This window comes from Cervus elaphus, chromosome 5 (genome assembly GCF_910594005.1).
Source record: "Cervus elaphus chromosome 5, mCerEla1.1, whole genome shotgun sequence".
Classification (NCBI taxonomy): domain Eukaryota; kingdom Metazoa; phylum Chordata; class Mammalia; order Artiodactyla; family Cervidae; genus Cervus; species Cervus elaphus.
Genome location: NC_057819.1, coordinates 41,248,018 through 41,263,823, shown reverse-complemented (window position 1 = coordinate 41,263,823; position 15,806 = coordinate 41,248,018). Strand labels below are relative to the sequence as shown.

The following is a 15,806-nucleotide window of genomic DNA, read 5'->3' as shown; positions in this document are numbered from 1 at the left end:
ATGGACTGATTGGATCCTCTTGCAGTCCAAGGGACTCTCAAGAGTCTTCTCCAACACCACAGTTCAAAAGCATCAATTCTTTGTCCTCAGCTTTCTTCACAGTCCAACTCTCACATCCATACATGACCACTGGAAAAACCATAGCCTTGACCAGACGGACCTTTGTTGGCCAAGTAATGTCTCTGCTTTTTAATATGCTATCTAGGTTGGTCATAACTTTCAAGGAGTAAGCGTCTTTTAATTTCATGGCTGCAGTCACCATCCACAGTGATTTTGGAGCCCCAAAAAATAAAGTCTGACACTGTTTCCACTGTCTCCCCATCTATTTCCCATGAGGTGATGGGACCAGATGCCATGATCTTAGTTTTCTGAATGTTGAGTTTTAAGCCAACTTTTTCACTCTCCTCTTTCACTTTCATCAAGAGGCTTTTTAGTTCCTCTTCACTTTCTGCCATAAGGGTGGTGTCATCTGCCTATCTGAGGTTTTTGATATTTCTCCTGGCAATCTTGATTCCAGCTTGTGCTTCTTCCAGCCCAGCGTTTCTCATGATGTGCTCTGCATATAAGTTAAATAAGCAGAGTGACAATATACAGCCTTGACGTACTCCTTTTCCTATTTGGAACCAGTCTGTTCTTCCATGTGCAGTTCTAACTGTTGCTTCCTGACCTGCATACAGGTTTCTCAAGAGGCAGGTCAGGTGGTCCGGTATTCCCATCTCTTTCAGAATTTTCCACAGTTTATTGTGATCCACACAGTTGAAGGCTTTGGCATAGTCAATAAAGCAGAAATAGATGTTTTTCTGGAACTCTCTTGCTTTTTCGATGATCCAGTGGATATTGGCAATTTGATCTCTGGTTCCTCTGCCTTTTCTAAAACCAGCCTGAACATCTGGAAGTTCTCAGTTCACGTATTGCTGAAGTCTGGCTTGGAGAATTTTGAGCATTACTTTACTAGCGTGTGAGATGAGAGCAATTGTGCGGTAGTCAGAGCATTCTTTGGGATTGCCTTTCTTAGGGTTACTCTATGCTTATTAATAATGTTAGCATCAAGGAAAATAAGGCTCAGGCATAGCCAATTTTAAACTTTTTTATTTTCATCAATACAAAGTACACAAACTAATTTTCAAGGGGATAATTTTTGTTCTAAGATACATTCACATTTAGCAAGATTTTATTTATCTTAAAGATAAAAGCTAGCAGATATGCCATCTTTGTATCTTTCACTTTCCAACTACAGGTTTACAGTGTCATTAAAGTCATTATCATTTTTTTTATAATCAGATATAGAATCTGTGCTTATTAAAAGCTATATGATACCATAAACACTATACATAGTAATAACCTGAGCTTCTTTAGTAGAGATGTTGTAGAAGAACGCTTACTTATGCCCATAGATATCATGATGACATCTCCTGATAAGCTTTTAAGAAATATTTGTCATATCATATGATTTCAAAAGATAGGGAGACAGTTAAAATAATATAATTTTAAAAGAAGATACTTTCATTTCTTAGATTTTAGCATTATACATTTTACCTTTTTTAATCACAAAAGTAAGAAAAAGATTTTAAACTAATAAAAAAAACATGTACCACTTATGGTAAGTAAAATGTCTCATTAAAGTGAGTTTGAATCTAAATAGGAAAGAAACTGCATTTATTTGCTTTTTTAGTATTTAAATTCTTGAAAAAAGCCTTTGCTTTATTGCAGAATTAACACTTTAAGAAAATACTGACAGTAATAACACCATCAAAATGTACACAAATGGCAGCTATGTAATTTGTATGTTTAAGAAGTTAACTATATCCATTTCTCAATTTAATCTCCTGATGAACTACCTCCAATATCAATATTAAGGAGGTCTTTAATTTTATCATATAATACCAAGACCAAAGCACCCCCTGTACCACGAAGGATGTTGGAGAAGGCACCACGAAAAAATGCACCAATTCCTTCCTGTTGGTATATCTTCATAAAGCAGTCTAAAGTTCCTTTATATTGCCGTTCAGCCTCACCACTCTATATAAAGACAAACAGTTTGCCATTATCTTAGTATCTTTTATCATTAGACAGATTTTATATAGCACCAAGGATAGATTAAAATTAATACTGTGTTGAATAAGTATGTTGAGTTAACAGTCATATATTGAATACTGTTCCCACTGACTGGAGAATACTCATACTTTTTCAGGTACACTTTAAAAATGGCCAAATATTAGGCTTAACAAATTTTAAAAGATGGCATCACATAACATGATTTTATCATGTCACCACACTGTAATTAAGTGAGAAATCAATAGCAAAAAAAACAAAAACAAACTAGAAATATATTGTATTTGGCTATTAAAAAATATATATCTTAGAAAATTTGTAAAACTTACTTATAACCATAAAACGCCTCAAATAAATTTGTAAGATGTAGTCTGAATGGTAACTTGAACCACCAGAAAAAAAGGAAATAATGCAACAGAAAGAATAAAAAACAAAAACTTATTTGAAATACTTTGACTAATTTCTAGAAACATTGTTTCAGGAAAAACAAGAAAAGGCTCTTAAATTATTAGGAGTGGCAAAGGTAACATCACTGCAAATGACCCAAAGATTAAGAGAGAGCAACATGATACTATGAACAACTTTTATTACAATTATTTTGAAAACTCAGAATAAATAAATTCCTTAAAGGTATAATTTACCAACAGAGTAGGAAAAAACACTGGACTAACACTAAATTTGTTACAGAAATTCAATCAGTTGTTGAAAATCTCATAAATTAGAAAACCACATATCCAGATGGCTTTATATGTGAGTTCTACTAAATATTCAATGAACATTTAATTCCAATCTCACAGAAACTATTCCAAGGAAGAGAAAAAGTGGGGAGACTCCCCAACATATTTTATAATGATTGTATCAGCCTGATACCAAAGTTAGACTAGGATAATACAAGAAGGAAAAAAATGTCAAGCTTATGTCAGACAAACAGTGGATACAAAAATCCTGAACAAATCCAGCAAATCAAACCTAGCAAAGGGTACAAAATATAATACACCATGACCAAGCTGGATTGATCCCAGGCATATAATGGTTGGTTTAGCTGTGGAAAATAGATTAATGTAATACATATATTAATACATGAAAAGAGAAAATAATATGATCATCTCAATATAGAAAAAAAATGACTATTCATGATTAAAAATTACTGTAATCCAAAACAGAAAGGACCAATCATAACATAATAAAGGATAACTGAGAAATTCACAGCTGATTATTAAACTCTGTAACACTGAAGTCACTTCCTGTAAGACAGGAACAAAACAAGGCTGCCAGTTACTACTTCTTTGAAGTAACACTGAATCAGAGGTCTCAACCAGTACAGAAAGGCAAGAAAAGGAATAAAAGGAATAAGAATTGATAAGAGAGGGGGGAAAAATGTGGTATTATTTGCAGATTATATCACTGTGTAAAAAAAAACTTCAAAGGGTATACATACTGATAAGTGTTTGTAATAAGCCTTAACAAAGTTGTGGGATATAAAATCAAAATGCAAGATTTAAAGAATACTGTCACGAATTGTGTCCTCACAAAATTCATATATTAAAGACCTAACCCCAAAACCTCAGACTGTGACTATATTTGGATAGAGTCTTTATAAAGATAATTAAGGTTAAATGAACTCATTAGAGTGGGCTCTTACCCAAAATTATCATTATAAGAAGAGAAACAAAAAGGACCATGAGAAGACACAGGGAGAAGGCCATCTACAAGCCAAGGAGAGAGGCCCTCAGAAGACACCAACCCTGCTGGACTGTTAGAAAATAAATCTCTGTTGTTTAAGCCACCCAGTCTTTGGTACTTTGTTATGGCAGTGGTACTATGTTTTATATATATAACAATGTACACATATATATATAAATCCACACCCACAATTTTTTATGAATTATTTTGACAGTAAGTTGCAGCTATAGTTGCCCCTTAAACATTCATTGTGAATTTTCTAAGAATAAGTATATTGTCCTACATGCCCAAAGTAGTTATAAAAATCAGACAATTTAACATTGATACCGAACCATCTACCTAATTCAGTCTATTTACAAATTAATTTTCTATTTTCAAAAGTTTTTCAATTAAACCAGAGCTAGACATAGATCAAGAGGAAACCAGATATAAAAGGAACAACTTTAAGGATAGTCCATATGAAGCAACAGGTTAAATAGGTTAGATATGCTTTACCCTTTCAAGGAGATCCAACTAGTCCATCTTAAAGGAAATCATTCCTTAATATTTATTGGAAGGACTGATGCTGAAGCTGAAACTCCAATACTTTGGCCACCTGATGTGAAAAACTGACTCATTGAAAAAGACCCTGATGCTGGGAAAGATTGAGGGCAGGAGCAGAAGGGGACAACAGAGGATGAGATGGTTGGATGGCATCAACAACTCAATGGACATGAATTTGAGTAAACTCCAGCAGTTGGTGATGGACAGGGAGGCCTGGCGTGCTGCAGTCCACGGAGTCGCAAAAGTCGGACACGACTGAGTGACTGAACTGACTGACGGTCCCTTTAATGTGGCTCAATGGGTTCTTTCAAGACCATTCTGTAGAGGATAATGAGGACAATGATAGTAACTACACCTCACATATTAGTTTGAGAATAAATGAGTTAAAGTGTAACATACTGAGGACAGTTCTGCCACATAATAAACATAGCTTTGCTGGCCTCATTATTTTCACTTGCCCTCATGAAACCTATCACATATGGGTTATACTGAAATACCTTTCAAGCCATACCTTTAGGTGTGTTTTTTTCCCCTCTGCTGAGAATGTTCTCTCACTATCTTGAGAAAAAGCCTATTTTCTGAGATTTAGCTCTTTACGAGGCCATATCTGATCACTTTTAAGCACTTGAGTACCCTTCCCCTACTGCATTCTTGGAACGTATGCACATTTCTATTTAAACCATTAATAATATGCTTTCAATAGTATGCTATGAGTTTGGGTGCAGGTTCTGCCTTATTTTATTTGTGTCACTGAAAGTGTCACTCAGTTGGGCCTGACTCTTTGCGATCCCATGGACTGTAGCCCACCAGGGATTTTCCAGGCAAGGATACTGGACTGGTTTGCCATTTTCTTCTCCAGGGGACGTTCCTGACCCAGTGATTGAACCTGGGTCTCCTGCAATGCAGGCAGATTCTTTACTGACTGAGCTAGCAGGGAAGCCCATTTGTGTCACTAGAGCTGGGTGAATAGTCACTCAATTGTTTGCTAAATGAATGAATATAAGAAGTATCAGCAATGGAGATCAATAGTATCAAAATTCTGGTCTGGGGATTTACATTTAGAATATATATCATTATAAATATGTTTTCCTCCTTGGAGTTAAAATTATTTACTTTTATTAAAATATACTACAACAAATGATTACGTATGTCAGTGGCCTGTGACTGGGCTTATTCTACTTAGTCTAATATTCAGTTAAGACAGACACATTCTCATCTAATCCCTGCCATGCCCCTCCACTCTCCAAACAGTAATACACGCTACAGGAGAGAAAGACATTGCTGTTCTGATAGTAGACATGGAAGAAACTTTGCTGGATGATGAATGACTGCTTATGATAGGAAACACAACAAAACATACCATGTATTTATTTCAGTAATAAAACGAAGGGCCTATGTCTTTTAGTCAAAATGTCTCTAAATTACACCTGAATATCAGAGATATTGGAAAACTCAATTAAGCTTACAAATAATATAAAATACCTGCATCATCATACGTCTTCTAACTGTGTCAAAGGGATAAGAGAGTATTCCAGAGCACGTAGTCACAACTTGAGCAATGAAAAAGGAGACAAGAAAAGGTGTCTCTTTCGGTTTTGGTAATAAGCCCTAGAAAAGAAAAATTATCAAGTAACCATCTAAATTTCCAAAATACCTTAAATTATTAAGTCAAAGGAAAATTCATATATATATATATATAAATATATATAAAAGAGGGCTCAATTATATTTAAAATGCAATAAAAAAAGTTGGATTTAGTACAGAAAGATTAAAATAATAGCATGAGATCAATAAGAAAGGAGAACCCCACACATGGCTATATTTTTAAAATTTATTTGAAAAAGAATAGTATATCTGCAATTATAGGAAATTTGTTATTAACAGCACTGAAAAGGAGAGGAGATGGCAGCCAGTGGCCAAAATAAAGTTCTTCCATTGTTCTTCCTCATAGAGTTGGAAAGGATGAAAGAATGCCTGTTACTATTGACAGATAACATTTGATAAACTTTAAAGCTCTAAGCTAGTGAAGAAACATTTCTAAATTTTACAATTACTACAGCTGATAATAGAGAAAAGCACAGGGAGAGTAAACATAAATTTTTCTGTGATTAAATAAACATATATAATATCCTATAATTTCCATTAATCTATCTGTCTAAAAAATACACTACAAACGAAAAGCAGTATGTCCAGACTGCAATAAAAATGACATTCAATTACACTTGTACTGAACAGGGAGAGCAGAGATAATATATAACACCATCATAAAATTTCCCTCAAGTTTTAGTCTTAATAGTAAATAGTACTGATATTAATTTCATTGCTTCTTTTTAGAAGCATTATGATATAGTGGTTAAAAACATGGGATCTGTGCTTGCCACATAAATTACTCAGCCATCTCTAGGTTATTTATTTTTAAAATGGGATATACTAAAAGCTCTCACAGTGTTTGGATGTAAAGTCCTCAACAAGGTTCTTGAAACTAAGTAATAGATCAAAAAATGGCAGCCATTATTACTATCTCTTGTTTCCTACCTTACAGAAGCACTACTAACATCTGAAATGAAAAGGCAAATTGCAGAACCTGCAGAACAACACAAAATTTAACAGTACCCAACAGATCACTAAGCTATAGTAGCATATTTATCATATTTAACTACTATGCCTTGCCTGTTTTCCAATGATGATAGTAAAGTTATAATATCCATGTAAAAAAGTGATAACAAAATGAATGTAAAATTAGAAAATAACTGTTAGAAGATGCTTACCTATATACCAAATATTCAATTATGATATAAATCTAATTAGCATGTTTTCTACTTGAGTCTTCCAGTGCAAGCAGCACAAACACTTTATGTCTATGCTTTATATCCGCATTCAGGTTCATAATAGAGTTATAATTTAATTAGGTTATGGCAAAGTCATGATTAAACAGAAAGCTATAATGTCTCTTATGTCATCATTTATTTTGATTTCTATAATTAAAAGTAAACATACTTGCTGAACATATTACTAATTAGAACAACAAAAAGAAACAATCTATTTAACATATACTAAAGTACCAAATTACCTTAACTGTGTCATAAGCTCCAAAATAAGAAGCTCGGTACACAATGATGCCTTGAACTGAAACACCAAACCCTTGGTATAAACCAACGATTCCATCTGATTTTGCTATTTTCATAATACAGTCACCTAAACCCTTGAACTGTCGCTCTTCAGGACCTAAAATACAGCCATTTAAAATTAATTAGCAACATTATAATCAGATAAGCACTTTAATCAAAGTAAATTAACTAAACATTTTACAGATTTAAATTACCTGGTACTAACATTTAGAAATCTTTCTAACAAACAAGGCACAAATCGAAACCTTCCCATTCATTTAAAGATAATTAAGATGTCAAGTAGTATCAAGATATTTTAACTGCAAATATTAATCTCTTATATAAGCAATCTAATTCAAGCAATCTGATTGGCTTAAAACATTTCAATAAAATTACCATTCAATAAAGTTACTAGTTAGCATTCAGAAAATACTTAGGCATTAAAAACCTCTACAGCTTGCTTCAGTTGAAGAGCAAAAAGACAGATAAAACAAAAAGGAAAAGCTAAAAACTAGTAACTTTAAGGATTATTAACATTTTAGATGAGGTGTGATATTTTTCTAGTGCTTGATGGTTTTTGTTTTAGTTTTCCCTTGACCTAGAAATCTTTGATAATATTTTACAATTATATATAGAATACAATGTTTCAAAATAAAGTTCTTCCAATTGTGAGAGAAAACAAAACTATAGAATTGAAATCAAACCAGGATGAATGTTATTTTCACTTTCTTAACAAGAAAATCTGGACTGCCAATTAAACATGATAGATCAAACTCCTCATCTCTGTCCAAACTGTCATCCCTTCTGAGGCCTTTTCTCTGATCATTTATCTAAAATTGACGTCCTTCTCTTCTCCTGAATTTTTTTTCCTGGCATTTACTGCTAAGTGACAGTAGATTTTAGTCATTTTTTCCTGTTTTTATTACTATGATCTTCACTACACTATAAGGCACATGATCCATGAGCTCCATGTTTAATATGGCATATCTCAAGCAGGACCTACTTTACCCAATAATACTTGCTGAATGAATCTCTGCTTCCTTGAGAAATTCTATTAAAATAATAACAAGGGAAAAACAGGTTTACAGCAAAAAAGAGTACATGACAAGAATAAAGTTCACAAATTTTGGCAAGATGGAAAGGAGGTGGAGGAGTGGTAACTCACTAAGAGTGAGCAGAGAAAGTTGAAACCTAATTTCTTGCAGAGGGAGATACTGTTGAAAAGAGAACCACAGGTCTCCAATAATCACAGAAATTTAAAAGTAAAGGAATTATGTACTATTGTGGTAAGGCTCCAATTTGTGCTGAAGTCACATGGGGCCAACTGACTTATCTTCACAAATTACTGAAAAAGACTCACACAAAGATACATCATTGTGAATGTCAAGTCATCAGGGATATAAGGTAATTAAAAAGAAAAAAAACACCAAATGGTGGATGATAAATGTGCTGTGGGGGCGGTCTGGAGGCCCTGGAATGGGAAGGCATGGTGGCTTCTGTGGAGGCTTCGGCAGCGGCACCGGTGTCCAGGGCTGAGGTTGCAGAGCTTGCAGAGGCAAAGCCAAGGACATCACCAAGCTGGGCCGCCTGGTCAAGGACAAGAAAATCAAGTCACTTCTTTTGCCCATTAGGCAATCTGAGATCACTGACTTTTGAGAACAAAGACTTTCCTGGGACATCCCTAAAGGGCAAGGTTTTAAAGATTATGCCTATGCAAAAGCAGACCAGTGCTGGCCAGTGGACCAGGGTCAAGACATTTTGTCACCACTGGGGATTACAAGAGACATGTCAATTTAGGTGTCAAGTGCTTAAGGAGGTAGCCACTGCCACTCGTGGGGCCACCATCTGGCCAAGCTCTCCATCATCTCTGTGCTGTGAGGCTCCTGGGGAGACGAGAACAGCGAGCCCCACACTGTCTCTGACAAGGTGACAGGCCACTGCTGTGGCTCAGTGCTGGGACGCCTCATCCCTGTCCTCAGGAGCACTGGCGCTGTCCTAGCCTCTGTGCCCAAGAAGCTACTGATGATGGCTGGAACTGACGACTGCCGCACCTCTGCCAGGGGCTGCCGCGTAACCTTGGGCAACTTTGCCAGGGCCACTTCTGATGCCATTTCCAAGACCTACAGTTATCTTACTCCTGATCTCTGGGAAGAGATGTTGTTCACCACGTCTCTGTATCAGGACTTCTCTGACCATCTTGTAAAGACTCACACTAGAGTTTCCGTGCAGAGGACCCAGCCTCCACATAGCCACCATATAGTTTTATATGAGAAAAATACAATGAATGAAGCCAGAAAAACAAGAAAAAAAGCCATCTACAGAAGGATCAGCAGTAAGAAAATGATTTCTTAAGAGCAGTATTAGAAACTAGACTCCAGAGTAATGCTTTCAAAATTGTGAAAGAAAATGAACATATGGCCAAATATTAAAAGTGAAACAGACATTTTCAGATAGCCAAGATCTCACTTTATCTCCTATCCACCCTCCTCAGAAAGCTATCAAAGAATACATCTACCAAAACAAGGGTATGAAGAAAGATGTGATAAATAAGTAAGGATAGAGGAAAAGGGAATCTAGGGTGAGAGTTATACACATAACCTAGAAAGGGGCCCACAGTCAAGACAGGTAAATAAGGGCATGAAGGGATCTAGGGGATGGCTCTCTAAATAACAAAAATAGAAACAAACCAGAAGTTAAAGTACTCTTTGTGGCTTACTTTTTTGTTATTATAGTGTTGGCCTTCCTTTCCCTAGTTTAAAAGAAAAGAAAAAAAGTAGTAATCTTTAGGCTCTATGACTTTACCATTTGGTTGAGAATACAATTTTTAGGTTGAATCCAACACTACTGTTAAAAGCATAACTATGATAAATAATACAGTGTTCAAAAACACAAAGAAGGACGAGTCAGTATTTCTAATAATTCCGTACCTTTTCCAATATCAGCACCTAATCGGGTTCGGGCAAAATCTAGTGGGTACACTACACACAAGGATGTTGCCCCAGCAGCTCCACCAGAAGCCAGGTTTGCCAAAAACCACCTCCAGAACTGAAAGAAACATATTAATTAAAAAGTAGTTATTAAACTATAGAATCTGATTTTTAAAAATCCTTTATTTTTATAGGTTAAAAAGCCAGATTTACAAGATCCTTTTATAAAATAAACACCTAAAATAAATAAGCATATATTATCATCCAAAATACTTCCCTTCATGTCCATGCAGACTTTGTTTCTTAACCAGGCAGTCTAGGAGATACAGGCTAGATGCTGACATATTGAAATTCCAAGATATTTTAATATGCTCCAGCAAAAGCAGACCAGATTAGCACAAGAAGCCACATAAGATACTCCACTCTTTAGACTGTATAAGCTTTTTATGATTAATATATCTTTTTATTACTAAAATGTTAGGTATCTGTGGAGGCCTCAGCTGTTCCCTTTCTTGGTGGCAGGGGAGAGGGACAGTAATATATCATAATGCCACAATTTCACTTTGTAGTTTTAGTAAAAATAAATTTAAACAGCTCAAAAATATAGACTATGTTCAAATGCCAAATGTAAATTGGCAGAAATCAATTATAATGTGACTGAATGGCATGGAAGACCTTACTGATCTACTAGTTCACACAGGCTGTTGAGGTTCTTTTTGATAAACATTTGAAATGTTCTCTGCTTAGGTCCAATAAACTGTTTTTCAACATCTGGCGCTCAAGGAAAAGAAAGGAATATTTTAACTGGAGTTCTTACAGAAAACCTAGGGTACAAGACCGCTGTAACCATCCTAGTCAAACTCAGTTTCTTGCTTCTCTAACGCCTATTTCTTTTTCAATTTAGTATTAATTGGAGGATAATTGCTGTGCTGGTCTCTGCTGCACAACACACATCAGCTACGAGTACACGCACATCCCCTCCCTCTTGTGGCTCTTATTTCCAAAAATAATTTTAAGTCTCCCAGTCTCTGCTTTGGAACTCTCAATTTTCTCCTGGCCTGGAATGCCCTTTCTATCTTTTTAATTTTCTTCCTACCTTTTATAAACAAAAAGTTATTGATTTATGCTCTAATTCAAATTGTTTCTTTCATGAATTCTCTTATCTTCAGCTCACTCAAAACTATATGTAATCATACCCTCTTTCTATAAATACTTCCTCTCTCAGAGAATTAAAGGTAAATCATGTGATCAATATGTAAAATGTATCAACATGTTCCAGATTCTCATTTTTTAAAACCAGTATTTACAATGACCACTTTCAATTTACAATTATTTGTATACCTGTCTTGTTTTACTTTCTACAGACTATAAATTTCTACAGGCCAGAATTATTTTTATTTTTACTTACTGAGATATATTTACCTACTGTTCAGTTCACCCATATATTCAAATCAATGAATTGTTAGTGTATCAGAGTTCTGCAACTATTATCAGTTTCAGAACATTTTCATCACTCCAAAAGAAACCTTGTACCCATCAGCAGTCACTGCATATCTTTCCCATCTCCCTGAACCCAACATAACCATTAAGCAACTTTCTGTCTCTATAGATTTGCCTATTCTAGACATTCCCTACACATGAAACAAGCAGTCTTTTGTGACTGGCTTCTTTCATATAATGTGTTTGTAAGGTTTATCCATGTTGTACCAAGTGTAGCATGTGTTAGCATTTCATTCCTTTTTATTGACAAATAGTATTTTACTGACTTATCACATTTTATTTATCCATATCAGTTGCAAGGACAATTAGGTTGTCTACATTTTTCGAAGCCTGAATTCTTAATTCATTTGTTTATTTCACAGGGCCTTGTCCAGAGTAAGAGTAATGCATTCAATAAATATTTGTTTAATGAGGGGTACTTGGACTCCCACAGTGCCTTTTAACATGAAACTCGTAAGTTCTACTGTACAGATAAGCCATGTTTCATAATCACATAGAGATAATGAGACCAGAAGGTAGCTAATCCATAGTTTGGAAGATGATATGTAATCTGGCAGAAAAAGAGGAGCTAGGCCACAGTTTAAATCTTAGAAATGTGAATCTAGAAATTCTAGGCCAGTTAGCAGTAAGGACAGAAACAGAAAAAAACATTAAATAATGTTTTTAGGTTTCAGTCTACTTTGAGACTGTTGAAAACTACAGATACTCTTCCAATAAAAATCTCACATATATAAACACAATTTTACTGTAAAAGTTTGTTATTCCTCAAGTATGCATGGGTCTCAGGTAAAGAACCCCCCCTCCACTTGAAAGGTTAGTAGGAATCACTATGATATTAACACTGAACTTAAAAGAAATAAAATACAGGGAAGTAAAAAAGGTGGGCAATAATGAGAAAATGCTGAGCAAATATATATGCACAAAAAACCAGATCATTACAGACAGAGATAGACTAACTGACCTGGGAAACAAAGCTAAAAAGTATAGTTTGATCCCTATAGCTGCCTGTGGTTCAAATTCCACTGCAGTAAATATGTCTTTTTCTTGAAGTAATTTCTCTGCTTCTTACAAGCAAATAGGCCAAATCAAATAGGCTATGCAGCACAAAGATCTATAAAGTGCATCTTAAGTTCAATTTAACCTTCTATTTCCTTCCTAGATAAGAAAAAGATAACAGATCCATAACTTTCTGGGGTGAATGATTGTATAATTTACATAATTTACTATTCAAACAGGGACCCCTCTGATAGTGAAAGTGGGGCCTATGAGAAAGCAATGCAGGCAGGCACACAATGTATAATAGTATGGCCAAACTACTAGGGGAAGGAAGGCAGGGAAGGTTGAGGATGGAAGGAGGGAAGAAGGAGACAAGAAGACTCTATGATGAATGATAATTCTGCAAGTGTTTCTGTAACAGATAAAGTCTGTCCCTCCACAGTTAAGCTTGAAAATAAAACAGACCCAGAAGTTGTTTTTTAAGTTTGTAATTTCAGATATTACTATACTGTAAAAGGGGCTTCCCAGGTGGTGCAGTGGTAAAGAATCTGCCTGCCAATGTAGGAGATGAAAGACATGTGGATTCAATCCCTCAGTCAGGAAGATCCCCTGGAGGAGAAAATGGCAACCCACTCCAGTATTCTTGCCTGGAAAATCCCATGGACAGAGAAGCCTGGCGGGTTACAGTCCACGGGGTAGCGAAGAGTCGGACACGACTGAGCACCGCCACCAAACTGTAAACGGAGAGGGAGTGAAAGGAATCAGGAAAGGAGAATAAGAGAGTTTAGGGGGTTTGGAGGAAAATAACCCTATTCATTTTCAACTGTTGACAATAGGTGATAAACTGCCTCCAAGCACAAATACCTGGGACCAAAGTTCTTTCTAACAGTATGTGTGGGCATGGAAGAGAGCAGGAAGCTCCAGTCTTCGATGAGGGTTGTGCTGGTAGCTGCTTAGGAGCAGCAGAGACACATTTTATGCCCAGGTCCAGCTAACACTCGTCTAGTTTAGTCACCTCAGATGAAAGGAGTAAGAGTATGGTAGAAAGAACTGAATTTGGGAATTAGAAAGACATGAACAGATGACTAGGGCAAGTGCTTTAAGCTCTGTCTTGTTTTCCTTATCTGTACATTTGGGGTAAAAAGAACTACCTCAAAGGACAAGGTAAAAATTCAGTGAAAGAGTATATGGGAGGCACACAGCTCCCTACCATGGTTATTTTAAAAACCTTTTAGTCTGACATAATAGCAGGTTCACATGCATCCTAGTACATATGAAGTCTATAAACTTTTCAAGCAATTTCCCCCAATGATAGTATCTAGCATAATTATGTGTGTGCATGCTCAGTGGTTTCAGTTGAGTTTGACTCTTTATGACCCTATGGACTGCATGTAGCCTGCCATCCTCTGTCCATGGGACTCTCCAGGCAAGAATACTGGAGTGGGTAGCCATGCTCTCCTCCAGGGGATCTTCCCCACCCAGGGATCAAACCCGCCTCCCCTGTGACTCCTGCACTGCGGGAGGATTCTTTGCCCACTGAGCCACCAGGGAAGCCCAGCATAACTATAGTAGAGAAAATTAACACTGATGGAAATCTACCTAATTCAGATTTCACAAGTTTTACACACTTATCTGTGTGTGTATTTAGTTCTATGCCATTTTATCATATGTGCAGATTCATATGACCACCAATTATCACAGTGAACAGTTCCATGATAAAGATCCTCCATTTATGGACCTCTTTATAGCCACCTGCCTCTCTCCTGGCAACCACTATTATGTTTTCCATCTCTATAATGTTCTTACTTCAATAATGGTAAACAAGTGAAATCAGAAAGCAAATGTCTTTTGAGATTGGTATCTTTTCAGTTAGCATTCAAAGTTGCTGTTTGTATCATGTTTGTTCTTTTTTAAAACTGTATGGTAAAATTTACTGTTCAGGCATTTTAAGTGTATAATTCAGTGGCATTAAGGACAACACTATATAAACATCATTACTATTTCCAGGACTTTTCATTATGCTAAATGTAAACTCTGTACCTATTAAAGAATCTCCCTCCCCCTTACCCCTGGCAACCTCTGTTCTACTTTGTCTCTATGAATTTGCCTTTTCTAGATCCCAAGAGGATCATACAATACTTGTTTTATCAAAAGGTGTTTCTCTTCATTGCTGAGTGACCTTCTATGGTGTGATGTACCACAGTTTAAGTATTCACCTGGGACATCTGGGTTATTCCCAAATTTTTGCCTATTATGAAACAATCTTCTATGAACATTGTATACTTTGCTTTTTTGTGAACAGAGGTTTTTTTTCCTCTGGGATAAATGCTCAAGAGTTGGACTGTATGATAAGCATATGTTTAGTTGTAAGAAACAGTCATTACTCTCTTGAAAGCGGCAAGATCATTTTACATTCCCACCAGCAGTGTAAAATTCAGCTTCTCTGAATCCTTGCCAACACCTAGTATTGTCACCAGTGCAGCCACCCAGAGAAGCATGTAGAGAGATTTATTGTGGTAGACCAACCACTTTTAAATCACATACACTGTACTTGTTTTTGTATCTTCAATGTTTCTTTGAAAACCAGGTAAGAAACCCAAAACACTGAATTTTCATTTTCAGTGTTTTTTTCCACTTTTCTTAGAGCAGGAACAGAGATAGGTGAAAATTGTGATGTCTAAGGGCAGAAATAGAAGGGTCATTAGTAGCCACATTTAATAAATAATATATATTTAAACTTACATATTACTTGTGACTGAATATCTTTACATAGACTACATGTTCTTTCTTTTTCATTGTTCTTATCTTTTGGCCACACCTTGCAGCATGTGGGATCACTGAACCTGTGCCCCCCCTGTATTAGAAGTATGGAGTCTTAATCACTGGACCACCAGGAAAGTGCTAGCATATTCTTTAGAAGCATACTAAAAATGTTTTTACCTCAAGCTCTACTGATTTGAAATTTATTATAGAGTTTCAACAGAGATCAGAGTTAACT

General features: G+C 35.9%; 1 protein-coding gene across 1 annotated transcript in view; it reads right to left on the bottom strand.

Moving 5' to 3' along the window:
* Positions 1-1,076: 1,076 nt before the first annotated feature.
* SLC25A31 (solute carrier family 25 member 31) overlaps positions 1,077-15,806 on the bottom strand; it is a 28,612-nt gene continuing 13,882 nt past the window's right edge. The window contains exons 3-6 of the mRNA XM_043900836.1: positions 10,313-10,430; positions 7,349-7,503; positions 5,761-5,886; positions 1,077-2,019 (exon numbers count right to left, since the gene is read on the bottom strand). Of these exons, the coding sequence (XP_043756771.1) occupies positions 1,819-2,019; positions 5,761-5,886; positions 7,349-7,503; positions 10,313-10,430 (600 nt within the window). The 3' untranslated portion in view covers positions 1,077-1,818. The remainder of the gene's footprint in view (positions 2,020-5,760; positions 5,887-7,348; positions 7,504-10,312; positions 10,431-15,806) is intronic.